General features: G+C 36.3%; 1 protein-coding gene across 2 annotated transcripts in view; it reads left to right on the top strand.

Moving 5' to 3' along the window:
- BPNT2 (3'(2'), 5'-bisphosphate nucleotidase 2) overlaps positions 1–24,235 on the top strand; it is a 33,454-nt gene extending 9,219 nt beyond the window's left edge. The window contains exons 2-5 of one of the 2 annotated variants that reach the window (XM_017520293.2): positions 2,684–2,846; positions 4,710–4,805; positions 16,043–16,204; positions 18,149–24,235. In XM_017520293.2, coding sequence (XP_017375782.1) covers positions 2,684–2,846; positions 4,710–4,805; positions 16,043–16,204; positions 18,149–18,420 — 693 coding nt within the window. In that variant the 3' untranslated portion in view covers positions 18,421–24,235. The remainder of the gene's footprint in view (positions 1–2,683; positions 2,847–4,709; positions 4,806–16,042; positions 16,205–18,148) is intronic. The other variant, XM_017520294.2, reaches the window with a different exon arrangement.
- The last annotated feature ends 3,736 nt before the right edge of the window (positions 24,236–27,971 follow it).

Below are 27,971 nucleotides of genomic sequence, written 5' to 3'. Positions count from 1 at the left end.
TTTTTTTTTTTTTTGTTACAGAGTCTCGCTCTGTTGCCCAGGCTGGAGTGCAGTGGCATGATCTTGGCTCACTGCAGTCTCCACTTCCCTGGTTCAAGTGATTCTTCTGCCTCAGCCCCCTGAGTAGCTGTGACTACAGGCGCATGCCTATTTCAAGTATATAATTCAGTAATTTTTAGTAGAACTGCCAAATTGTACAACTATCATCATTTATCAGTTTTAGAACATTTTCACCACCCTAGTAATACCCTTGTCCCCATTAGCTATTCATCCTTGTTTTTATCCCTTATCCCAGGCAACCACTGATCTGTCTGTCTCTATAAATGTGCCTTTCTGGACATTTTACATTAATGGAATCAAACAGTATATGGTCTTGTATGTTGCTGCTTTCACAAAGCAAGGGGGTTCATCCATGCTTTAGCCTGATCAGTACTTTATTCTTATTTATGGTTGTGTAACTTTCCATTGTATGGATATACCAAATATATTTATCCATTATCAGGATAATGGATAAACTACTAATTGATGCAGTTAATAGTTTTCTGGTTTTGGCCGTTATGAATAATTACTTAGCTACCCTTTCTTAATAATCCTTTCTACCTTTTTTCTTAACGAGTAACCCTTCCTCTACTCTCTAACTACCCATCCTCTACTCTCCAACAACATCTTTCTGTCCTTTTGGTCTTTATTTTCTCCTCCTCATCCAGCATGCTACATGTTTTTTTCATTCATCTTGTTATCTATGCTAGAATCTGAGTTCCACAGGGCAGAAATTTTTGTCTCACATTGATCACTGGTATCTTTAGGACCTATAACTGTGTCTGTCAGATAGTAGGCAATCAGTAAACATTTGCTGAATTAATAAAGGCAGAAAGGAAAAAATTGAATGTTTACTTTGCTCTGTACTAAAAAACATTTAATGATTTAAGTGGTTTGATGTTTCTAGAATATTACTATTTTTAACCTCTCCTGTGATCATTTGGAGTGTTTCAGGGTACCTTCTGGTGCCGATAGTTGTGGGACTTTTAAAAATCATGTTTGTGACTTTCTGAAGACTATTATGGGAATCCAGGTGAGAGATGGTGTATTGACAATACTCATGTATTGTCAGTGCTGTAAATCACTCTGGCACTGCAGCATGGATTCTAGGCATGGCATCACATGTAGTATAAACATGACCTCCTCTGGAAAGGGAGCTTGTCAAAATGCACAGGGCCTAATAGCCTGTCTTGCTGAGGGTATAAGTCCCTAACTAAAATCCACATTTTGGGGACATTTTTTCTTGTGTGTGTGTGTGTATATTATGATGTGGTTGAGGTCTTGTAATGAGGCAGTATTCAAATAAGAATGATGATTTGTTATTAACTTAATTCTTAAAGTACACTCAATTCTTAGATTTAGTCCATTGGTATGTGCTAATTTACAAAAGTAAATGTAGTTTTAAAACGTTATTTTTAAAACACTATTTTACAAATCAGACTATACTTTAAAATATAGTAAGAAACACACTGTTAAAACTGTTTTTTACGTAGGATGAGGCAGGGGCATGTTTGACAATGTCTGGAGACATTTTTATTTGTCACAACTGAGGGTGGTGCTGCTGGCATCTAGTGTATTCTACTGGCATTTAGCCAGGGATGCTGTTAAACATCCTACAGTTTACCACAGGACAGCCCCACAACAAAGAATTATACAGTCCAGATTGTCAGTCACTCCAAAGTTGAGCAATCTCAGTTTAAAGGCATCTGTAATGTATTTGTAAATGAACAGAATACTTAAAGTATTATACAAACACATGTATATTTAATATATGTTATATAGAGAGAATATATGGAAGGGTGCGCACGCGTGCGCGCGTGTGTGTATGTGTGTGTATTATGTATGTGTGTAAGGGGGTGGGGTAATAAGAGACTGTATTCCTCTACTCTAATAACATCCCTTCCTTTATTTTTCTCCTTACCCCACACCCTTACATATCTCTGGTAAGTTAGATTTATTTTATGTTTTAATTTTGTTCCTTAGTTTAAAAAAAAGGTAAAAAATTTGACTGTACCTCCCTATTCTGTGATACTGTCTTTGGTATATAGTGAAAAGAACACTGATTTTTTTTTTGTATGTCCCTTTTGATTACTTGTTTCCATTTTACTTAGGTATTATAATATACTAGCTTATTATCTGTTTTATTGTTTTCAGTTTCCTTTTCCTTATTAGTTAAAGGTATATTTTACATGATCACTTTTCTAGGCTATTTTGTCTCTTAGCATTTATAATTACCCGTTTTTAAGATATATTGCTTTTTAAGTCTATTGTAATTTTTCTTCTAAATCTAGTTGCTTATGTTGTGTTCCAGAATATTGTCTGTTTTCACACTTTAGTGCATTATTAAGGTTTAAGTAGTTTGTTTCTTCGATGTTCAATTTCTCTATATTTCTCTATATCTGAATTATCTGTCTTGATTAGTCAACATACCAAGCTTGAATATTAGATTGGGAAGCATTTACAGACCTGATGTCATGGATTTTTTTTTTTTTTTTCATTTTCATTTGGCAATATGGAACATCAAAAGAAATAGGGATTTACTTATTTATAATTTGTGTGATTTTTGTCTGAAGTATTTTTTTCTTATATAGTTTATCAAATAGTGATATTTTAATTTTTTAACTGTCACCTGTTTTTAATGCAGATAAATACTGAGGAACACGTGGATGCAGCTGATCAGGAGGTTATCTTGTGGGATCATAAGATTCCTGATGATATCCTAAAGGAAGTAACTACTCCTAAAGAGGTACCAGCAGAAAGTGTTACTGTCTGGATTGACCCACTTGATGCTACCCAGGAATATACAGGTAATTTTGAAACTGAACTCAAACATTTGATTGACATTTAATAGTAGAGAACCAGAACCAAGGCATACTTCCTATAAGTGATAGTAGATCACTGATTGTTCAGTGAAGAAGGATTTTTAACAGTAGCAGCAAAATGGTTTATATTGGACACCTATAATTGAAGAAGCTTCTTTACCCAGAATTTAGTATTTACTTGGGATATTGGGAGTTTAAGTTTTAATGCATGTACATCTGACTTTTGAATTCAAAATAGTAAATTTCTAGGTACTTAGAAAGCAAGTAAGTAACAAAACAGAATTACTGCCCCTCCAGTGCCCTTTTTACCTGGTACTAGTCAAATTTTATTTTTGTAGATCCCCTCTCAGGCCTTGTTTCTTACCCAGAGGTAGCTAATTTCCGCCTTTTTCTCTTTCCATTTGGTACCATATGTTAAAGTTAGTTGTTTGTTTATCTTGCTAGATTGTAAGTTCCCTAAATGTAGGGGCGTCTGCATTTTTGCCTTTGTATTTCAGTGCTTTTGCACTGAACTTAAATCATAGCTATCAATATATAACTTTGGAGAACAGGGAGAAGACACTAGAGGTATATATCTAATAGTAACTGCAGTTACAAAACAGAACTTTTTAGGAGTAGATAATAGAAACATGGAATATCATGGAATTTGTTTATAAAATTTCTTCCTAAACTGAGTTTGGCCTGATCATATAATAGCATTTAGTGATCACATGCCTTGTGCAGGGACTATTTTAAGTGTCTAATTTGATTTTTAAAATTAAAAGTTACTTTATACCTAAAGATGAGTGCTTAGTTATTGTTTATATTATACAGATAAGGAAACTGAATTTAAGTAATTTACCCAAGGACATTCAGCTAACAAAATGGTGGGCTAGAACAACCCAGGTAATCTGCCTATTGAACCAGAACTGTTTTGTTTTGTGTGATTTTTATAATATAAAAGGGTCTTGATTCTAAATGTAATTTTTTTTTAACTTTTAAGTTCAGGAATACAAGTGCAGGCCTGTTACATGGGGTAAATGTGTGTCATGACACCCAAGTATTAAGCCTAGTATCCGTTAGTTATTTTTCCTGATTCTGTCTCTCCTCCCACTCTTTATCCTTTGAAAGACCCCAATGTGTATTGTTCCCCTCTATGTGTCCATGTGTTCTCATCATTTAGCTCCCGCTTAGAGAACACATGGTATTTGGTTTTCTGTTCCTGTGTTAGTTTGCTAAGGATAATGGCCTCCAGCTCCATTCATGCCCCTGCAAAGGACCTGATCTTGTTCTTTTTTTAATGGCTACAGAGTAATCCATGATATACACATATCACATTTTTTTTTAACCTGGTCTGTCATTGATGGGAATTTAAGATGATTCCGTGTCTTTGCTGTTGAGAATAGTGCGGCGGTGAACATACACGTGCATGTGTCTTTATAATAGAATGATTTATATTCTTTTGGATAAATACCCAGTAATGGGAATGCTGGGTGGAATAGTATTTCTTTCTTTAGTCCTTTGAATTGCCGCACTGTCTTCCACAGTGGCTTAACTAATTAACACTCCCACTAACAGTGTATAAGCATTCCTTTTTCTTCACAGCCTCATTCATATCTGTTATTTTTTGACTTTTTAATAATAGCCATTCTGACTGGTGCAAGATAGTATCTCATTGTGACCCAGAACTCTTAGCCACTCCTTTAAACTGGCTCTTGCCCGTGGACTCTGTTTGTTTGAATGGATTGTTGTCTTGGAAAGACATTTCGTGTACATAAATTTTTTAATGAAATAAAGTATAATATTGTATCCTGACTTTATGCACATTACTTTGACATTTGTGTGTCTTGCTTTGTTTTTTTCTCATAGAGGATCTTCGAAAGTATGTCACTACTATGGTGTGTGTGGCTGTAAATGGTAAACCTGTGCTAGGAGTTATACATAAGCCATTTTCCGAATATACAGGTATGACATGCTGGAGCTTTCAAGAGTTATTGTTATTGAACTGTTTATATCTGTAGCATTTACCATCCTGCACCCAAATTTGTGTCCACTCCTGTATTAGTTTCCTAGGGCTGCTGTAACAAAATAACACAAATTACGTGTCTTAAAGGACAGAAATGTAGTGTCTGATAGTTCTGGAGCCTAGAAAACTAAAATTGTGGTGTTGGCAGAGCCATGCTCTCCCTGAAACCTGTAAGGGACAAGCTTTTTGTTTTTGTCTTAGCTTCTGGCAGTTTGCCAGTATTCTGTGGTGGTGGTTGGTTTATAAGTGTTTATTCCAATCTCTACCTTCATCATCATATGGCATTCTCTCTGTCTGTCTATGTCTCTCCTCTTACAAGTGCACCAGTTATATTGGATTAAGTGCCCAACCTACTGTAGTGTGACCACATCTTAACGTAGTACATCATATGACCATATTTCCAAATAAAATCAGTTTTCAAGTTGCTGGGAGTGAGGATGTCAGCATATCTTTTTGGGGGGCATAGTTCAACCATAACAACCCAGAAAGTTAAGGTAAGCATTGAGATGAGATTAAACTGAGTTAGAGTAAGGTTCTTAAGCCAATTAGCGTGTTTTTATAAGAAACAGAAAGGACACAGACACATGTGCTATAAGATGATGTGAAAGTGAAGGCAGAGATTGGAGTGAGGTCTTTAATAGGCTAAGGACTACAGTCACAGGACCTAGGAGAGAATCATGGAATTTATTTTCCCTCAGAGCCTCCAGAAGAAATTGACTCTTCTGACCCCTTGATTTTAGACTTCTGGCCTTTAGAACTATAAGAAAATACATATATTTTTTATAAGCCATCAGGTTTGTGTTACAAATTGAGTATCTATTTTCTGAAATGTTTGGGGGTCAGAAGTGTTTCACATTGCAGATTTTATGTATTTGCATATATATAATGAGATCTTGGAGATGGGACCCAAGTAAAAACATGAAATTTATTTATATTTAATATATAGCTTGTTTACATTGCTTGAAGGTAATGTTGTACAACATTTTAAATAATTTTGTGCTTGAAGCAAAGTTTTGTCTGTGACCCATCATGAGATCCAGTATGGAATTTTCTACTTGTGGCACCATGTCGGTGCTTGTTTTGGAACATTTCAAATTTTGGAATTTTGGATTAGAGATTCTCAACCTGTAGTTTTTTATGGCAGCTTTAGGATACTGATACAATGGGCATCCCATACTAATGTCATTTACTCCAGTCATCCCCATTGTGTCTTAGGGGCATGATTGATAACCGCATAAAAAGACTGTCTATGAAGTGGAGAGAAACAGAAAGACAAAGTTAATATTTGATTACTCTAAAATTATAGATGAGCTTTGCTGAATAACTGTGAATCCCACATTCCAGCTGCTCTGAGATTGGCTAAACATCTGTTTGAGTGCTGGCTCTGTGTTTCAAAATCAGGTCCACTTTGTGCTATCTGACTTTCTTCTTTTCATAATTCAAATGATTTTTAAAGTTGATGGTTTGATAAGCTACAAAAGATTTATGCCATTGCCGTGACAAAGTACTGCAAGACTATATCATTGCTTTATGGCTTATGGATTACTTTCATGTATTTATTTAAATCCTTACTGAATTAGTTAGGATACACACTAGGCTGTTAATTTAGACTGCCATAATATATACCAAAATATGTGAGGTTGAACACAAAGTAGTTTATTTCTCTCTTCTCTAACACACGGTATATAAGCAGTCCCTGACTGCCAGGGTAGTTCCCTGGTGCCAGGCATGCAGTTCTGTCCCTATTGCTGTTTTGCTGTTGCCTTCCTCTGTGTCACTGAGGATGGCTCACCACTTCAGCCATATTTCACCAATGGAAAGGGTAAAAAGAGAGACATGGAGGACATTTCCCACTAAGGGTTTGACTTGTGAAGTCAAACATCCATCTCTTCACCTCACATCCCATTGATCAAAACCTATCTAGAACCCAGTCGCAAAGGAGCCAAAAAAAAAAAAAAAAAAAAAATGTAGTCCTTATTTTCAATAGCTATCCAAACTAAAATTTAGGGATTCTGTCATTCAGGGAAAACAGGGAAAGTGGATGTTGGAGAATAGCATACTACTGCTTCACAGAGAGAGGGACACAGACTAAAGTCAGCACTCTCACTTACAAATAAGGAAACGAGACTCAAAAATTTAATACATTCGTCAAGGTCATTCATGTAAATTATTAGTAGAATCAACCCTAGAAATTTTTTTCAAATCAACATCACATCACTTTCAAAATAGTAACTCCATAATTTCTAACATTTATATAGTGTTTAACAATTTGCAGTTTACTTAATGTTACCTTATTTGAACCTTTCAGTAACTATGTGACAAGGAAAGACATTATCTTTTTTATAGTTGAAAAAATAGGAGCTCTCATCATGAAAACCATAAATTCAAAATGTGACTGTAGGAACTAACCACTTCTTGTTAGTATTTCAAAATTATTTTGTATTTTCACTGTTCATGAAGTGCATTGACAAATTTTTTCAGTCTCCAATAACTCTGGAAGGAATTCTACCATAATGGAAATTATGGTGACTTTTTTTAATGTTACAGAGTAAAAGTAAAATTAAATTAAAAATTTCAGTTTTACAGAGTAAATACAGAGCTTAAGTCTTTGAATCCTTCTTGTTCTTTTGATGCTGTCTCTTATCATCTCACTATGTCAGTTAGGATGGCGTTTAGCTACACACAATGTAAATCCGATTACAGTGATTCCTCAAGAGTTTCTTTTTCTCAACTAACAAGAAGGCCAAAGTGTAGGTGTGCTTCAGTGACTCCATGTTATGTTTAAGGACCTGACTCCTCTCATTTTGCTTTTTTTTCTTACAAGGTAGCTTTTTGTTTGCATGTTGACAAAGGTGGGTCCTCTCATTTACCATGGTTCTCTGTTTTAGGCAGGAAGAAATGAGAAAGAAGAGAGGTAAAAAAGATCTACCTCAGATATTCTTGGTATTAGGAAAAAAGTAACTTGAAGTCCTGTCCATTAAACCTCTGCTTCATTTTATTGGCCAAATGTCACATGGCACCTTTACCTGCAAACAGAGCCTGCTATTCCAAAGAGAATTGGAATCTCAATAAAGGAAACGAAGAGGAAATTGATATTAGATAGGCAAATAGGTTCACATTCTATGGGAGTTGTTTTCCACATCTGTACATATTGAGGGAAGAATAGGCATAATAAAATGCCCCTTTTTAGAAACCTTTGTTTAATAAGGATATATATTCATCTCTCGTCTGTAGGCATACCCACCTTAAAGAAGCCAAATATCCCAAACTTCAGAAAAAGTAGCTTCTAAAAATGTCTTTTTTCAGTTAGTAATATAATACCCCATTCTTCTGTAATGTGGCTAACTTGCCTGATACACGGGAACACAAAGGTGCTTGCCAGTCAGCAAACTCTCTGAAATAATCAATAAGTTCAGAATTATGTTGGATTGACCTTCCATTCCCACACTGAATGTCTATTTGCCTTGTGCCCTCCTCCTGGAATGTTATTTTCAGATCCACACTGTATGTTGATGTTGGCGGAATACCAATTTTTAAGTATTGGTGTGTTTACCAGAATTTAGCTACGCTTGACTGTTGTGGGAACTAGATATTATTGTTGTTGGCAGTAGTTGGAGCAAAGCTTATAAAAATTTTTATCAGGCTTAATTTGAGTTAATTCCTTGAGTCTGAAATTCTTAGAAGCAAGAGATATTTCAATAGTGTTTTAGTGAAGTAATATATAAATGTGCAAGTAAGTATAGTACAGTAGACTCATGAACAGTGCAAACAATCAGTGTGATTGTTGAAAACCTGTGTATAACTTTTGAATCCTCAAAAATTTAACTGCAAATAGCCTCCTTTTGACCAGAAATCTTATCAATAACTTAGTTGATTAACACATACTTTGTATATTTATTATGTACTGTATTCTTAGAATAAAGTAAGCTAGAAGAAAGAAAATGTTACTGAGAAAAATCATAAGAACAAATATATGATTGAATAAGAGGAAGTGGTTTATCATAAAAGTCTTCATCCTTTTTGTCTTCACATTGAGTAGGCAGAGGAGGAGGAGAAAGAGAAGGGATTACTCTTGTTGTCCCAGGTGGAGGAGGTGGAAGGAGAGGCAGGGTGACTTGGTGTAACTTTATGGAAATACGTTGTAATGTCTGTCTGACTTTTTTGCTTTTCATTTCTCTAAAAATTTTACTATATGGTACCAATCCTTCCTTATTTGTTTTGGTTTCAGTGACTGTATCATAAAACAGTCCATATCATAAAATAAGTCAAAAGCAGTCTTAAATAATGGGAACCTTTCTTCCAAATTGTCTAATATTAATTTGTTTTCTGGCGCTGCTTCTTTGATGTCTTCTTTCTCATTGTCTAGCCCTGGTTTGAAGCACTCAGCTCCATCAAGTCGTCTTCTGTTAATTCCTCTGGTGTGGTATATAGTCACTTTTGAATGTCTTCAAGATCCCTATCTTGAAACCCTTTAGTCCCTACCTTTTAAAAATATTGTCTACAATCTTTCATGATTTTCTTGATTGCCTCTGTTGTAAGTCTTGTGGAGACATGCACAATATCTGGACAGTTTTTTTCGAGCAGGAATTTACTAATTTGGGCTTGATACATTTCATGACTTTTTCTGTAACAATGGCATCTTCAGTGATGTAATCCTTCCAGATTTTTAATGATCTTCTCTGTCAAGTTTCTGTACTATTAGTACTGACAGTCTTCCATAGAGTACTTCGTATAATGAGCCTTAAGGGTCCTTATGACCTCATGCCCTAGAGGCTGGATTAGAGACATGTGTTTGGGGCCAAGTAGACCACTTGGTGCCTTTAGTGTTGAACTCATGGGGTGCTGGATGGCCAGGGGCATTGTCCCATACTTGTACTTACTGGCAAGGTACTTTCTGACTTCAGGGTCGAAGCATCCATGGACTCAATCCAGAAAAAGGATCTTGTTGTCCAGGCCTTCTTGTTGTAGTCAGAAGACTAGCAAGCAGCTGATGTTTGTCTTTTCCTTTCAAGACTCAGGGGTTAGCGGGTTTTGTAGATAAGGGCTATCCTGAGCATAAACCTGACTACGTTATACAAAACAGCAGAGTTAGCCTATCCCTTCCTGTCTTAAATCCTGATGCCCATGTCTCTTCCTTACTAGTAAATATTTTTTGTGGCATATATATATATATATATATATATATNTTTTTTCCCCAGGATAGGACACTTTTGTCTGCATTGAAAACCTGTTCAAGCAGACAGAACCCAGTAATTTTCTTAATGGCATCTGGGAACTAGTCTGCTGCTGCTCCTCCTGTTATATTGGCATTTTTTAAAGCCAGACCTCTTTCTAAAATTATCAAACCATCCTTTGCTGGTATTAAATAATCCAGCTTTAGTTTCTTCACCTTCTTTTTTTTTTAAGTTTTCATATGACTTCACTTTTTCTTGAATCATACTACAGTCTTTAGGCATATAGCAATTTTGTACCCAGATAATAGCTGCATTTTCAATATGAGATAAAATATTTCATAAAAGATGTTAAGATTTTTGCACCTGTTAGTGTAGCTTCAGCAATGGCTTCATGAATTTTTTTTTTCATAATTTTTATGCTGTATTCATTTATCTTGAAACAGCAGACAATCACAGCTGTAGATCTCAATCTGTGGCATATATCAAGCAATTCAACTTACTCTTGTATTGTCATGACTTTTCTCTACTTGGGAGCACTTCTGGCATCACTAGTGGCTCTTCAAATGGGTTTCATGGTGTTATTCAAAGTTTGCATTAAATACTCTGAAATTGTACTCAACACTATGGAGAGTATGTAAAAAACCACAAGAGATCACTTTTTACCATGGTAAGCACTTTACTGGAGAGACAAACTGCTCACATAGAGATGATTACGTCACACAGGATTTTAAGTGGGTACTCCTGACACTTGGGCTCACACAATAGCATTGGGAGGTAGTATAAAATTATTTAAGTAGTACGTTATGTACTGTAGTTAATTTTGTGCAGTTTATGATTTTACATTGGCTTACATTTCTCTTAACTGTAAATGGTGCTATGTATGTATGGTCTGTAAGTGCTTATGTGCTTAAGTTTTGATAAATTTTAACTTTTTATAATTTGTGTATAGTTTATGGTAGTAAATGATAAAACAAGCTAATACCAACACCTGCTTTATGCATTCATGCCATACCTAGCTTTTTCTTAATTTTTAAAAAAAATATTTCTAGGCTGCATAGTTTGTCTATGAATTTTTTTCAAATTGTCACAAATCTCCAAAAAGCTTACCAAAATATTTATTGAAAAATATCTGGGTATAAGTGGAGCTACACAGTTCAAACCCATGTTGTTCAAGGGTCAAGTGTATATTCACTCACTGGTAATTTGTAGCTGTTAATAATAAATTATAATATCTGAAGTCAGTGTAGGAAAGTACCAACCACTTTTTATTTCCTACTGGGTTTTTTTTTTTTTTTCCAGCATATCTTGCAGGTAAAATAAAACACATTCTGTAGCTGCTGTTCTACCTTAACACTATTACCTCATCATCATCCATCATTTATATTTATTTAAACATCTACTATATTTTTAAGTTAGCAATTCTTACATTACCTGTATTCTGGTAGTATGTACTGAGATATGCTGTAACATTTTTATTCTCTTAGAAATACTGACCTCTAGAGATAAAATAGTGTAAATTCACTTCTTTACTGTTTTGGAATATTTATAAAAAGAATTTAGAGGATTTTTTTCTCTTCATTTTTTTATTATGAATAATTTCAAACAAAATTATAATGAATGCTTATATACCCCTTCATCCAGATTTAATAGTTGATAACAGTTTTACATATTTGCTTTCCTATTTTTTGGCCTATGTACCTTAAAGAAAATTATAAGGATCATAATATCTTACCCTTGTGCTTCAGTGTGCATCTCTAAAAAGTAAGGACATTTTCTACACAAGGACCATATAATAAAATTAACAATTATTTCCTAATGTCATGGAATATTTGCATTTCCCAGTTGCTCTTAAGGTGGATTTTACAGCTTATTACTTCAAACCAAGATCCAGTCAACCAACAAGCATTTATTTTGGTTGATAGGTTTTTAAGGTTTCATAATCTAGAACAATCCCCAGGCCCCTTATCCTTCCCATGACATTGACTTTGAGAAGTTTAAGTCATTTCTCCTTTAGAATATTCCACCTTTTGGACTTGTCTGATTGTTTCCAGAGGGTGCCATTTAACTTGTTTATTTTTATATTGTTATAAAATGCAGATTAGGTATCAATCTTGATTGGATTGAGGTGAAGCATTTTTGTCGTGAATACACTCTAGGTATGTTTCATGTACTTCCTACTGCATCATATTGCATAATACTTGTCTTGCCATTTAATGATGCTCAGATGATTAAAGTGCTCATGACCTTATCTCTTAATTATAAAGTTTTTATTTTTTTTACTAGCAGGTCATCTGGAGAGAGATTTTGACATCATTTCAGATCAGTTTTTATTAAACCTTTCGCATAATAGTTTTAAGATCTCTTGAAGATGTTATAAAATGAGATTTTCCAGTTCTGTTGTTTCTATATATACCATGAATTCTTCTATAGAGAACTTTCTCTATTAACTGGAATTAATTTGTTTATCCTGAAATGTTTCTTCTAGAAAAGCAGGATAAATTTTTAATTCTTTTTGTTTTTATTTATCAATTTTCAGAGTAAGGAGTTAGCTATATAGAACACTACCAGCAGGGGCATGTTTTTCCAGGGAGGAACAGGTTTTCTCTCTCTGTAAAATATTCTTATGATCTTATGAATTTTATATGTTTAGTGTGCTTTAAACAACTACTGTTATTTTTAAGTTAAATTTGTTCTTTTTGTTGCTTGCTTTTGCTGATGCCTTTATATGTTGTTTTCTCTTTACATACTCATGTAGTCCTTTTCTTTAGACATTGTCTCATTGTCTCTTGGTTCACTACTATAAGCAACAATGCAATTAGCATATTTTAGCCTTGACCATCATCCCATTTTAGTCAGTTTTATTCTTTTGATGTTTACTTTTCCACTCTCTTATTCAGCTTGTCAGAGTTAAATGGTGTCCTTTAACTTTTATCAGCCAACTATGAGATAACCACTTACACATACCTTATTCTTTTACCTTATTCCTTCCCATCTTCGGATTCCTTAGAAATCCACAGTTAAATTTGTTCAGTGGTAACCAACAATGCGTTTGCTAAGAGTTCCTCAGTCACCCCTTGGTTGGATAAAGCTTGTCTTCTAATAGATTACCTTAGAAGTGGTAACTCATGGTATGATCTTCCCTGAGTACATGCTACCAACTTTGTCTATAGTCTTGATAACTTGAAAGACTACGTGGCTAGTTACAGTCTTTGGTCCATCCTGTATTAGTTTCCTTGGGCTGTTGTAAGAAGTTACCACAAACCTGAAACAACAGAAAATTATTATTTTAAAGTTCTGGAGGCCAGAAGTCTGGTATCAAGAAGTCAGCAGGGCCATGCTTCTCTGCAGGAAGTTTTCTCATGCAGCTTCTGGTGGCTGTAGGCATTGTTGGCATTTCTTAGTCAGTAGATGCATCACTCCAGTCTCTGCCTCTGTCTTCACATGACAATCTCCTTTCTGTCTCCTCTGCTTATAAGGACACCAGTCATTAGATTTAGGGCCCACCTTACTCCACTATGACCTCAGCTGAACTAATTACATTTGCAAATATCCTGTTTCCAAATGAGTTCACAATCTGAAGGTTCCAAGTGGACATGAAGTTTAGTAGGACACTATTCAACCCACTAAATTTTATCTTCAGTGATATAACTATGATATCTTTTAGAATTGGCATTCTGGGCAGATTTTCCAGGTACTCAGTATGTCTTTTAGTATGGATATTTAGGTCCTCTCCTAATTTTAAAAATTTTTTTGGAGACAAAATCTCACTCTGTTGCCGATACTGGCGTGCAGTGGCATGATCATAGCTCACTGCAGCCTCGAATACCTGGGCTCAAGTGATCCTCCCACCCTGGCCTCCTAGAGTGCTGGGATTACAGGCTCAAGCCACTGAGCCCAGTCTAAGATCCTCTTTTGTTTTTTAGGAACATTTCCTTGAATTGTAATTTTAAAGATTAGCTCTATCCTAATAGTTTTTCTTTTTTAGGGAATTCTTATATATGTATGTTAACTCTTCTTTAGTTTTTTTAATCTATCACTTTCTTTCTAGTCCCCTTTATCTGCTTATTTGTTTCATTTTCCTTTTTGCTTTTCTCATTGCTTGCTATACTTTTGAACAAGTCTGTTGCCCTTTGTGTGCCCTGTGATTTAGTGTGAAGCCTGCAGTCATTATTTTTTTTTTTTTTCAGTTTCTTTTCTGTGTTAGGTGATCTCCCATTTCACAGTCTGTTATTGTTTGCTCGTCTATTCTGAGTTGGTGATCTTTTGTTTCATGGCATTTATTCAATATATTGTTGCTTTTTATTTTTAGTCATGTTAGAATACTGGTTTATAGGTTTTCTCTGCATTGTGGAAATTCATATAGTCTGAAATGTTTTCGTCTGTGTTTTCTTTTTATATTTTTCAGTGGGCATTGCAGTTTTACATTTCTTATTCATTCATATTTAGATCAGGTATTGTGGGATTAATGGAAGGGTGGTGGTGGAATCAGTTCGGGAGCTTTCATGTCTTCTAGTGTGGGAAAGGCTTTATCTTCATTATTAGTATGCTTTTTTGTTTTCAGAGTTCTCCTTTCTTGTTTGATCTGACCTTGTTTCAATAAAGCCCCTATCTTCTTCTCTTCTCTTCAGCTCTAGTTGCTGTCTTCCAAATCCCAAAAGATGCCTTACATCATCATCCCCTCCCTTGCTGCCACCAGGGTGTTCTCAAGACTACACTTTTGGTCCCATGTCTTCTCCAAGCTGCTGCTTGGTGCTTTGTTGCCAAGTTTTAGGCCTATTTTCAGTACTTCTCATTTTAGATGGGACCTCTTCCTTCTGGGGAGAAATCCTGGCTGCTATTATCTGAGTCTTGCAGCCACTGGGAGTTCTCTGACCTCTTGGCACCTCTGTGAAGTTCCTGCTATAATCCCCACACTAGGGTTAGCTTCAGCACTTATCCTGCTAATCTTCAGTGTTTACTCCTTTACTTTCTCACACATTTTTGTTGATAGCTTTCTTCTGTCTCCTACTTACTCTGTAGGTATAGAGCATGGGTATTTCTATTTGTTCTTCTTATTGCTGCATATGGTTTTCAGAAGGTGGTGTGAAAAGAGTCCAGGAGACTGCCATTATTCTTGGGGAACTCAGAAACCCAGACTCAGCTAATGTTTTTGATTTTTTTTTTCTGCAGCCAGAAATAAGCTGGTGATGCAGCTGGTTTCATTACTAGCCATGGTGGACTATATCTTGCCCTGTAGTGAGTGACTGCTAAAACAACAATCTAATTGGGATAATTCTGAGTAAGTTTGTTCTCTTGTATAGTTCTATAGTCAGTGAAGAAAACTTCCAAACCAAGAAAATCATCTGAAGCCATCTCCAGCATCCCCTTCCCTTTAAAATTTCTATTCTATTTTGAAATCTAAGACTTCTTCTTTAATACTCTGATAAGGCTGATATGTAAACCCAACTCACCTCTTTTAACTATTTTCTGTTTATAAAGTCACTTAGGAGTTTGAGCTAATATGCAGATAATTGAAACCATGAGTATACCAGAAATTGAGGCAGTATATGAGAAAATGAATTTTAAAATTGGAGTTAGGGAAGTTAGTTGTGCTTATGTTGCTCCCAGGAATCAGACTTTGAACTGGAGATTAGCTTCAGGATGTTTATTAGGGAGTGCTCTTGGGATCACATTTGTGAAAGGGAGGGAAGAAAGTGAGATAGACGCAGGGAGAAGTGGAGTTGCAGTGTCATCCCAGTGGAGCATGGAATCCTTAAGCTAGATATTTAATAGTCACTTTTGTTGGCTGTGCAAGATTACATGATCTTTTTCAGTTTCATCTTAATACATGTCTATTTTAATGTAAAAATACATATATATTACTTTTGTACTCTGAAAAACAATACAAATAATTTTTTAGAAGAGAGTATTTTGTCAGTCACATGGTACTTTGGGTTCTGAAGAATATAACCTTTAGTTTTAAAGCTTCAGTGGCATTTATGGATATTGTATTTGCTTTTCAGCTTGGGCAATGGTAGATGGTGGTTCAAATGTGAAAGCCCGCTCTTCCTACAATGAGAAGACCCCAAGGATCGTTGTGTCTCGTTCCCATTCAGGGATGGTCAAACAGGTCGCTCTTCAGACTTTTGGAAACCAGACTACAATTATCCCAGCTGGTGGTGCTGGTATGTTCTTCCTGTGTGATCCCTGGAGCATGTTCCTGGCATTGTCAAGGCTGTGTCAGGAGACTAATTTGCTTGTCCATGCTTGGGAAGAAAGTGAAGAGGAATGGTGTACTTTGAAGGCAGCTCTGGGCTCCTGTTTGGTAACCTCAAGGGTGGGATTTTAGTCACTGTTCCCTTCTTTTTTTTTAGAGATTAGCTCTCCTTACCCAGGCTGGAGTGCAATGGCGTGATCTCAGCTCACTGCAACCTCCGCCTCCTGGGTTCAGGCAATTCTCCTGCCTCAGCCTCCTGAGTAGCTGGGATTACAGGCACGCGCCACCATGCCCAGCTAATTTTTGTAGTTTTAGTAGAGACGGGGTTTCACCATGTTGACCAGGATGGTCTCGATCTCTTGACCTCGTGATCCACCTGCCTGAGCCTCCCAAAGTGCTGGGATTACAGGCGTGAGCCACCGCGCCCGGCCCTGTTCCCTTCTTACTAGAAGGAAGCAGTCCTACAACAGTGATCTCTCTTCTTGAATATACCAAAGCATATTCCCATTAGATCTACCACTAGTTGCTTTTTATGCAATCTGATTTCAAAGTGATTATCTTATTTAACTGTGGGAATATCAGGGAGAGGAAGAAAGATCAAGCACTTCAGATGCTTCATATGAGAGAAAGATGCCAGGAGTCATCATAAGTATTATTAGAAAGGCTAATCCCTGGGTCACTTTAACACCCCTGAACTCTTTAACCTGCATGCCTGGGATGAGCAAGAGAGGCTGGTACCCATCCAGCTCACTGTGTATTCTGTACTATTGTATTACCCAATTAAAGATCAGTGGTCAGCTTAGTTTTTCTGAAAAGAAACAGATAATATTTCAAGCCTCATGAGCCATATACAGTCTCTGTTGCATACTATTATTTGATTTTCTTTAATGAACTTTTAAACATATTTTTTTTTAAATTCTCATCTTAAGATCCCTATAAGAACAGGCCATGACCTGGATTTGGCTTGAGGGGCTATTTGTCACATCCTGCTATGACTGCGGTCTAACACATCAGAAATGTTTTAATTCGGGTTAATAGCAAATTATGGTCAGAAAACAAATGTTTTGGAAAACCTCAGCACACATAAAGGGAGAGGTAATACTTCTTAACTTTTTTTTTCTGGGACAGGATCTCATTCTGTCTCTCAGGCTGGAGTACAGTGGTGTGATCTCTGCTCACTGCAACCTGTTCCTCTCAGGCTGAAGCGATTTTCATGCCTCAGCCTCCTGAGTAGCTGGGACTACAGGCATGCACTACCATGCCTGGCTAATTTTTTGTATCTTTAGTAGAGATGGGGTTTTACCACGTTGCCCATGCTGATCTCAAATACCTGAGCTCAGGCAATCTGCCTGCCTTGGCCTCCCAAAGTGCTAGGATTACAGGTGTAAGCCACCACACTTGGCCAAGATTTTTTAGCTTTTAAGCCTAATAGTTTTAATTTTCTGTTTTATAAATCTGCCTTCTTTAATATGGCTTCATTATTTTCTTAGAGGCTGTTAGGTTGATCAGGAAAAGTAATGTCCAGAATACCCAGTAGAAATGAGATGACTAGAATCTAGACCCAGTTTCTTCTACATTTATTACTTTATTTTAAAAATTCTGCCTCATTACAAAAAGGCCTTAGAGTGGTAGTATTACTGTTCTCTTCTTTCACATCAGGCCTACTTAAATGTTTAAGTAAAGCTCATTTTTGAAATGAAATATATGCTTATAACTCATTTTTGTTCTGAGTTTAATGTTTGTTACTTTAAAGTGTTTTAAATTTGAAGTAATTTTAAACTTAAGCAGTTGCAGAGACGGCAGCAGGCTTCCGCACACCCCGTCCTTTTATTTTAACAGTTTACCTAGTCAAAAAAGTATGTCTTCTTAAAATTTTTTGAACAATAACCTAAGTTCTTTGTTTATCTTTTAGGTTATAAAGTTTTAGCACTTTTGGATGTCCCTGATAAGAGTCAAGAAAAAGCTGATTTGTATATCCATGTGACATACATCAAAAAGTGGGATATATGTGCTGGTAATGCCATCTTAAAAGCCCTTGGGGGGCATATGACTACTCTGAGTGGCGAAGAAATCAGTTATACCGGTTCAGACGGCATTGAAGGGGGACTCCTTGCCAGCATCAGAATGAACCACCAGGCCCTGGTCAGAAAACTCCCAGATCTAGAAAAGACAGGACATAAGTAAGCATAACTGATTACAGGGTGCAGTTCTTCGCAGCTGAGATGGTTAGCCTCAAATGCTGGAAGCTTTAAAGGATTGATGGAGACTATGCATGGTTAAGGCCATCCCAAACTTTTTAAAGTATTTATGAAGCATCAGAGACTTATTTTCCCTGTAATAGGATGCAAAATCAGGGAAAATGCGTTGCTTTGTGTCTCAAGTATTGTCTTTATTTTTGAGACTATTTTCATACAGTTGTCATACACAAGGCGCATATATATATATTTGTGAATTAAAATCTGTAGTTGAGTCTACATTGTTACGAGTCACCATTTTCACACAACGTGAATCTTCACTGTTAGTACTTAATATATAGAATTTGGTTGAAGGAAAGATTGATTTTTGTGTAGATGTTTAATATAACTTTGCGATTATATCTCATTGATAGTAGTCATTGGGGATTTTTACCTCTAATTTGGATGGAAAGCACAAGAAGCCACACACTCATTAATATGCAACAAATGTTGTATTTATGTTTACTGAATATTTCTATGGATTAAAATAGAAAAAGTTTAATTTTTTCTTTGAAATTTTGATAACAGGTTCACCAGCTGATAGAACATAGAGACACATGATGGTTTGCATTGTAATAATTTCTGTGTGTGTGTGCGTGTTGTTTTGTTTTTATAAAGTAAAGTGTGTTTGTACCAGGAGTTCAACATTTCCACCATCTTGCTGTCGATTTTCATTTTCCCTATGGAAGATGCATGGTTGCATTCTTTTCCTTATGACCAACATTTAGTCTTAACTTTGTAAGGTTTGGTTTAAGGTTTCAGGGTTAGCACTGCAATTTTGGTTCATTTTCTCATTAAGGATAAAATATGCTGTAAAGCACCATAAGAATAAAAATGATTCTATTACAGTTGAAGTTACTTGACATTACATGAATTGAACTGGCTTTCATTATTTTCAGACACTTTGTTTTAGCATTTTTTTAAAAATTTGCCAGGTTTGTATATAGAAGATTATCTCATTATCAAGAATGAATATGGTTGCTTTTACCGTGGTTGCTTTTACTATTAATAAATGTATCTAGCCTAATCAAACTCTGAAAGTGTAGTAACTTTTGAGATTCTCTTAATTTCCCTTCAGATTAAAATAATGAAGGTTGAAGGTACTTTTTGATGAAATTTTTTCTATTCAGTCTGGTTAGAAAAAAAAGTTGTGACGTAATCATTGTGTCACCAAACTAGAAACTTGATTTGTGAATTATCTTTCATTGGGATGTGTGGTTTCTCTCAGTGTGGTATCTGGAAACTTCATGTAAACTATCCATGCCATTATTTCATATGACTCCAGTGCCCTTGAATCCCCTAGCATACTGATAAGGAGAGGGATTTCACATGGTTTCTTTCTTTTTTAAATTTTTTAACCATAAAGCAGCTTTCCCTTTATTTTCCTATCTTGGAAGAAAAATTGACCAAAGAATGTACCTTCTAGCCTGGTGGAATGTGCATACTTTAGGTTTGTATGTTACATTGTCCAAAGCCCTTTACTTTCTTATTAGTAAACAGAATCTAACATGATAGAAATATTTTCACCCAATCTCTTACAACTGGTCAAATTCGATAAGGTGGTGGGCCTCATTAGTAGGACTTTTTAGTGAAAATTCATTCAAAGTTTTGGTAGTTGGAACACTTGATATTTAAATAGGACTTGAGAATTTTGAAAAGAGTATCAGAGACCTCATCTTTTCTACTTTGCAGTAAGATGAAGAAACTTTCTTTTTCAGGAGAGACGGCAAAGGTACATGCTGTTGCCAGAGTCCTGTGCTGTAAGCATGTGTTATAGTATGTCAAAGTTCGGGAAATGGGACTGGCAAGTAAAAAATGGAATTTAATTTCAATGTTATGAGGGGACTCTATGATTTAGTGGGAAGCAAACTAGTTCATATTAACAGGAATGATTATTTTATTATTTTTTGAGATGGTGTTTCCCTCTTTTTGCTTAAGCTGGAGTGCAATGGCATGATCTCAGCTCACCTCAGCCTCTGCCTCCCAAGTTCGCTCCTGCCTCAGCCTCTCGAGTAGCTGGGATTACAGGCATGCACCACCAGGCCCAGCTAATTTTTTTGTATTTTTAGTAGAGACGGGGTTTCTCCATGTTGGTCAGGCTGGTCTTGAATGCCTGAGCTCAGGTGATCTGCCCACCTCAGCCTCCCAAAGTGATGATTTTACTTTTAATTTTTTTAATCTGCATGTAGATAATGCCTTTGTGAAGGTTATGTGTTGTGTGCAAAACTTAACAATATTGGCTGAGAGTTAAATACATTCTTTTATAGTATGTTGAGTATAGTCTAGTTATGATTTTTAAGTACTTTTATTAAAAGTTCATTTTTAACATTATTTGTTCCTAAAAGCCAATATACTTTACAGAATTAGGAACAGTATATTTATTTCTACAAGATGTTATTGTGCCAGAGCATACTAGTAAAACACCTTCATGAATGAGTCATGTAATATCTCCCAGAATTACATTAAAATTATTTCTAAAAAGTAGCAAAGTAATTAACTACATTTTACTTTTAATACCCACACCTTACCAACTCCTGGTCTTGTCTTTACTGTTGCCCTTATTTTGAGGCATTTTTTCCTTAAAACATGCACCACAATACTAGAAGCAGTGACATCAGTGATCTCAGTACCTGTCAGCTGTCCTGCTCCTCTTCATCTCTACCTGTGACCATTCCCTTGCCCATTTATGTTCTCCTTTATTCTCTGCTTCTCTTTCTTAGCCACGAGACTCCCCCTACAACTCTCACTCCCAATTTCTTTTAGATATACATTTTTCTGGATATTGGCTGCTCAAATCTGAAGCTCTGGTAAAGTTCCTAGTGCGAGAGAGAAGTCCTGGTGGATGCCTAGTTAACTGTTACATTGCAAAGACTCCTCAGAAAGTAAAGGAAAATTACCTTCAAAACCACAAACCTTTATTTTGTCAAGTCTAATATGAGTGTTCTGTATTTCTTCCTACCCATTGCTCAAGAATGTACATGCAGAAAAAATTACAAGAGAGTTGGGTACTTAGGCATGCTTGAGGAAACTTGCTTTTACTGTTTTCTTACTTGTATCCCCATTTCAGTTGAATTTACAGTGGTCCTACAAGATGGTCATGTTTGTTTTGGTATGTGCTATACCAATTTTAGTGTTTTTTTCTTGATTTTAAATCAGTATTCAGTGGATTGTTTATACTATATAATGAAGTAACAAAAACATTTTGGTTTGTATGTTTAAAGTAACAGTTGTGCAAATTCTTCCTGTTAGGTTCTCCCTTTAAGTATTTTGTGAACTGTCAGAAGGAGACGGGTGGTGGCTAGGAAGAGGGTCAGAAAGAAGCTAGAGGGAGCTCAGGGGAAGTGTAACAGGGAGGGTGCAAAGCAAACATTTACCCTGGTCACCCTGGGGTCAGGATCTCTGCTCTTGTCTCATATTGAATTCAAAAAATGGATTTCACTTCAGCTTTGAAGGTGACAGCCATCTCTGATAGCTGAGCATAAGTAAAGAAAGGTGGAATGCCAATGCAAAACGGAAACCAGCTTTCCTCTCTTAGATCGCACTTTGAAGATGGACTTCGGGAGACAATCTGACAGGTTAAAACAGGAACCGCTGGAATTATTCTAGCTGTAGCTACCTATTGGCTATGTGTTGATTGATCCTAGAAAAGAAATAATTTTTCATCTTAGATCTTGATTGAATTTAAGATGTATTTATATGCCTACAAAAAGTCTGTCTTGTAACTATTGTATAAAATAAACCTAATCTGTGGTTTCATTTTTAATCTAAAAAAAGTTGTGCCTTATCAATAGGGCATTGTATGTTAATAAGTGCAAACAATCTTTTTAGTAGATGGGGAAAATAGGAACTTTTTGCCATTAAAACTTAAGTTCTTTTGATGTTTTTAATATAGTTGGGGGAAATTCATTAAAATTAAATTGAAATAAAATTATTTTTGCATAACCTAGCATTTACAACTGAAGTATGTTTTTTATAAGAACTGGCATCTTGATGTATATAGGTCTGAAATAATATTTCACCTTTTGATTTTTAATATTAGACCAGGTTAGATCACACTTTTAGAAATCTTAATTTTAAATAAATTATTTCAGTGTGCTGTTATATCTGTTCCCTTAGTCCTCTACAGTCATTTTGATTTAAAAAGTAGCTATTTATGATATAGCATATCAATAATCTATTAATGTTAAAAAATACTGTGTACGACATTACAAACCAGAACAGTTCCTACGGGAAGAGGATTCTAATTGATTGGCAGTTCTGAGAGGGCAAGAAGAATCGAACTTTGTACTTCAAAAGGAGGTTTTGGTTTTACGATGTACTGCTTATGTAAACTGTTTACTTTTATTTCATCAAAGCCTGGCAGGTATATGCATTCCAATTTACCATTGGCAAAGATTTCTTTCTATTTTTAAGGTTGGATGTTGAGCTAATTTTGTGGGAAAATGAGATTTGTAAGTAGTTTTCCTTCTAGCTAAGATAACATAAGCCAAACTTTCAGAAGTTAAGGATGATGAATAATATTAAAACAACTTGTTATATATTGTGTTTGTAAGGGTTTCCTTAAAAAGTATCATAACTAACAATGTGTGTAAATTGAAAAAGCATAAACTGTGGTATCTGATTAGTAATATGTTCCCTTACAATTCATTTTGAGGTGTATGTTATACCCATAGTAAATTTTTATTCAGGAATGACTTGCTTGTTCTATATTTTTTTAAAATAGGAAATAAGGCATAGTGAGTTATTACATCAATTGACCAGATTAACCATATTTCATCCCCCTCCTCACTGAAATTATTTCCTGTAGTCAGCTTTCTTATTCTTGTGTTAGGAGGGCACATTTATGAACTAATTTCCATGTGCCCTCTTGTCCACTACTGGCAGTAGTCAAAGCTAGCTGTTTCAGTTTCACAGAAGAGACAGCACTCTGCCATGATGACAGGGCACTGCTAGGGCTGGCTTTGCTGGTTTTCCCCTTTTTGGCATTGTGGACTTCAGCAACTAAGTGTGTATGCACAAGGGCTTGAGTTTACGCTAAAACTAGGAAATGGAGTTTTCAGTCTATGTTCCTGCCTCTTCATACTTTTATTTTTTGTCATCTTGCCTTATACTGGGCTAACAATGAGATAATTAAAATAAAAATACCTTTGAATATTCCTTTCCCTTTCATATATTTAAAGCTATGGAGGAACTAGACCATTAGCTGTTGCCGTCACATGCTTTCACAGCAGTTTACTTAGCATGTTATGACCTTTTTCACCCACACTACCAAATTTAAAAGGGTCCCGACATCACCCTCTGCGAGTAAGTAAACTCTCCTCCCTCCATGGATTTTAGAGCAGTTTTTACCTCCAAGCAGCACCTCTATATGTACTCTCATTAATTGTACATTTCCTGAGAGGGATTGCATCTTGGTGATTTTTGTATTTCCTCCTCAACCCCAGCACCTAGCCCAGTTTTGCACAAATTAAGTACTTAATGTGTGTTGAACTAAATTGAATAAAGGATTATTAGTATTAGCATGTTTCATGCCTTGGTTGTATAAACTGGTTGTTCTGTTACCTTTGCAAATATTTATGGTTATCACCCCCCACATACTAAATTGTTTTTAAAAGTTTGCCTTTCCTTCAGATACTACCCCAGGCAATTTGCTGTAGATAATGTGATTGCTTCCAATGACATAATTATCCCAAACTCTTGGCCCTTGGATATACTTTGCCAAACGAAATTTGAATTCTCTGAATAAATTGGTCATGTCTAAAAGAGATGGTGTGCTGCATCTCCTTTCCCCCCTGCCTTTTTTCACTATGGTAAAACACAAAAATACCATTTTAACCGTTTTTAAGTGTACAATTCAGTGGCATTCAGTGCATTTACACTGTTGTGCAACCATCTAAAACCATTTCCATATTCTGTTCATCATTTCTAAACAAACTATACTCATTAAATAGTAACTCTTCATTTTCGAGCATCCCTGCCAGCCACTGCTAATATCTCCGCCCCCACCACTGAGCCAACCCCTAACAGCTCTTCAGCTTTCTGTCTCTGTTAGTTCATCTGATTTTGAACTCTTAAGTCATCTGTTTGAGAACAGATGTACATGACATACATATGATAAAACTATAACTGGAATCCTGAGATTTTTTAAAAGTAAGATGGGGGATAGAAAAAGAACAAAAGAAGAAAGGAAAAGATTGTTGAAAGGTGGTAATTTTATTGAACACCAAGATTTTGGTTTAGGCCTGGTTGTTTGCCACGCAGAAAGCCAATCACTGAGACAATGAGTATTGTCAAGGAAGAAGGGCTTTATTTGGGCGATGTTAGGGAGATGAGACTCCCCCCACAATTCCTAATTAAAGTTAGGGGTTTATATAGCAGAGGGGCAAGGAAAAGGAGTTGGTTAACAGGCAGCAGGTGGTCAAATGAACGGTCTGGCATCTTACTGTCTGGATGGATGATTGGGTAAGATTAAGTTCTTTGATACTAATACTATCTCAGAGGCCTAAAGGAACTCAAATAAGACAAATGTAAGTTTTAAGCTTTAAGCCCAGGAGGGTCAATTTCTATGTTGATTGAAAAAAATCTCATTAACATCAGTTCTATGGGTTAATTGGGCCAGTTTAATACAAAAAGTACAATGAAAAGGTTACACAAGGCTTTTGTTTTTAAGTTTTGTTAAGTGTTAGACATCATCTAGCCTCTTTAAAATTTTTCAAATTTTAGTTTGGTTTCTTCTGAGGATCAGTAAAGCAAGCTTTGCTAGGTGCAGTGGCTCACACCTGTAATCACAGCCCTTTGGGAGGCTGAGGCGGTCAGATCATGAGGCCAGGACTTCAAGAACAGCATGGTGAACCCATGTCTCTACTAAAAATACAAAAATTAGCTGGGTGTGGTGGCAGGCACCTGTAATCCCAGCTACTTGGGAGGTTGAGGCAGGAGAATCACTTGAACCTGGGAGGCAGAGGTTTCAGTGAGCTGAGACCATGCCACTGCACTCCAGCCTGGGCTACAGGGCAAGACTCTGTCTCAAATAAATAATTAAATAATAATAAAAAAGCAATCTTCAAACTAGCCAGACGTTTCATTCCATCACTGGCAAACTGTTTCTCTCTTGAAATCCTTTGAGAGCAACTTTTTATTACCCACAACGTATCTTAATTTCTTCAACTATGGTTCTTAAGTATAAATTGACATTCTTTGCAATGTTGCATGACTGAAATTTTGCACGTTAAATTTCCTAAGGACTTCTTGAAAAAATATTTATTGACTTTGTAAGTTAGTACTTCCCCCTTGATAAAGCTGCATGTAAAGATGTCAGGGTGGGGGAGACTGTGGGCTTGCTCTGAACCCTGGGCAGCTCTGCCCCAGCCTTGAACGTCTAGGTGGACGGTGTTCTGGAGTTCACTATCACTCCTTCCATATACTTCCACACATACTCTCTAGGCGACAAATGCATATAGAGGCAGAAAATACCTGAATATTACAAGAAATTCATGACTTCTTGATGCTCTTTAGAGACCTAATGATTTTTTGCTGTCTAGGAGTCCATTGGAGCATTGGGTTTGTATTTTTAAAATATTATAATCACAATTCTTATTATTTCTGAGGTGGAGTCTCCTTCTATTGCCCAGGCTGGAGTGCAGTGGTGCAATCTCAGCTCACTGCAATCTCCACCTGGATTCAAGCAATTCTCCTGCCTCAGCCTCCCGAGTAGCTGGGACTACAGGCAGGCACAGCCACGTTCAGCTAGTTTTTGTGGGTTTTTTTTGTATTTTTAGTAGAGACAGGGTTTCGCCATATTGGCCAGGCAGGTCTTGAACTCCTGACCTCCTGATCCTCCTGCCCTGGCCTCCCAAAGTGTTGGGATTACAGGCATGAGCCACTGCACGCAGCCGCATTTATTATTTTAAGTACACTCATGAAAGGGCAGTAGGTGAGTGGTATACTTTACTTAGCTTGTTTTTAGTTATTCTTTCTTTTTATAACCATTGGTGAGATAGGAGAAACAAACTCCTGACATCTCCTTCAAATTCATGCCACCGACCCAGAAAATATCAAATGTTTCTATGGTTGCTAGTGAGCTTCTTTCACAGTATATTTTAATTTCATGGAATGTTACAGACCACGTTTGTGGCTCTCCTTTGGTGATTCTACTGGCATTCCTGTCATATATCCTGACATGAGATAAGATTTTTCTGTTCTTTGAAAGCTAACATTATAAGCTAGCATCATTTGCTATGGCCCTATGCTCCTACCAAAGTAGGAGAGCCTGGCCTCTTGAGTTGGGACACCTTTATGGATTACATAAAAACAGATGGTACCTAGAAGAGTCAAGATCACAGAAGGTAAGCTGGTAAAATGAGAGCAAAAGAGTAAAGTGGATATTTAATAATTACTTGAGGAAGATAAGTGTAATGTGTACACATAAAACAGTGGGGAATTGGATTATGTCCATGTGAGAATGGTTAGATAATTTATATAATATTCTTACATGTCTTATGTCAGCTTTACTTACAGCCCATGGAGGGGAGTCAAATATTCCCATTTTAGAGATGGTCTTCCTAGCCAATAGTGACTTTGCAAACTGCCTAGTGGGTTGCCTGTCTGGCTGTCTAGCTTGAACTTTGCTGTGGTGATTAATCCTTTCTGGGGAATATTTTTCCCCGTTTGATTTCATTACCTTGTTTTCTTCTCATTTTCATCCTACCTCTTTGACTTTTGTTTCTTACTGTGTCCTCTGCTGCAATTCACTCTTCAATGTTTGTGTTTTCAAAAGTTCCATATTTGGGTCTCCATTCATCATATTCAGCATATTCTCCCAGAGCAATTTTCAAATATCACCTATGTACCGATGACCCCAGATTTCTATATCCCTGCTTTAAATTTATCCTACACTTTAGATCCATATTTTCAAATGCATATCTTTGACTATCCTGCATGCTCCTGAAATTCAGCATGTTCAAATCTAAAGTAATTATGTTGCAATATACAACCTCTGGTAATCTCCTTAGCTAAAGACATAGTGTCCAAAAAGCCTCCCAAACTAGAAAACTTAAAGATAGATATGTTCATCACCTTTCTCTAATTGTCTGCCTGTAGTTTTACCCCATCTCCTGAAACTTTTATCCACCAGTGCCTCTTGAATTTATTTCTTTTTCCATTTGCCATTGAACAATTTTAGATTCTATCATTAAATTGGTTTAGAAGATTTAAAAATATATTGATGGGGTAGAACTGAAAGTAATTTTTTTCCAAGTAAGTTTTTTCCTAATTTTTTTTTGTTTTTTTGAGACAAGGTTTCGCTTTGTTGCCCAGGCTGGAATGCTGCAGTGCAATCTCAGCTCAATGCAACCTCTGCCTCCCAGGTTCAAGCAATTCTTCTGCCTCAGCCTCTTGAGTAGCTGGGATCACAGGTAGGCCCCACCATGCCTGGCTAATTTTTGTATTTTCAGTAGAGACAGGGTTTCACTATGTTGGCCAGGCTGGTCTTGAACTCCTGAC

Source organism: Cebus imitator, unplaced genomic scaffold (genome assembly GCF_001604975.1).
Source record: "Cebus imitator isolate Cc_AM_T3 unplaced genomic scaffold, Cebus_imitator-1.0 Scaffold821, whole genome shotgun sequence".
NCBI classification, from domain to species: Eukaryota; Metazoa; Chordata; class Mammalia; order Primates; family Cebidae; genus Cebus; species Cebus imitator.
Note: the sequence above shows the minus strand (reverse complement) of the source record. Positions and strands in the feature narration are given on the sequence as shown.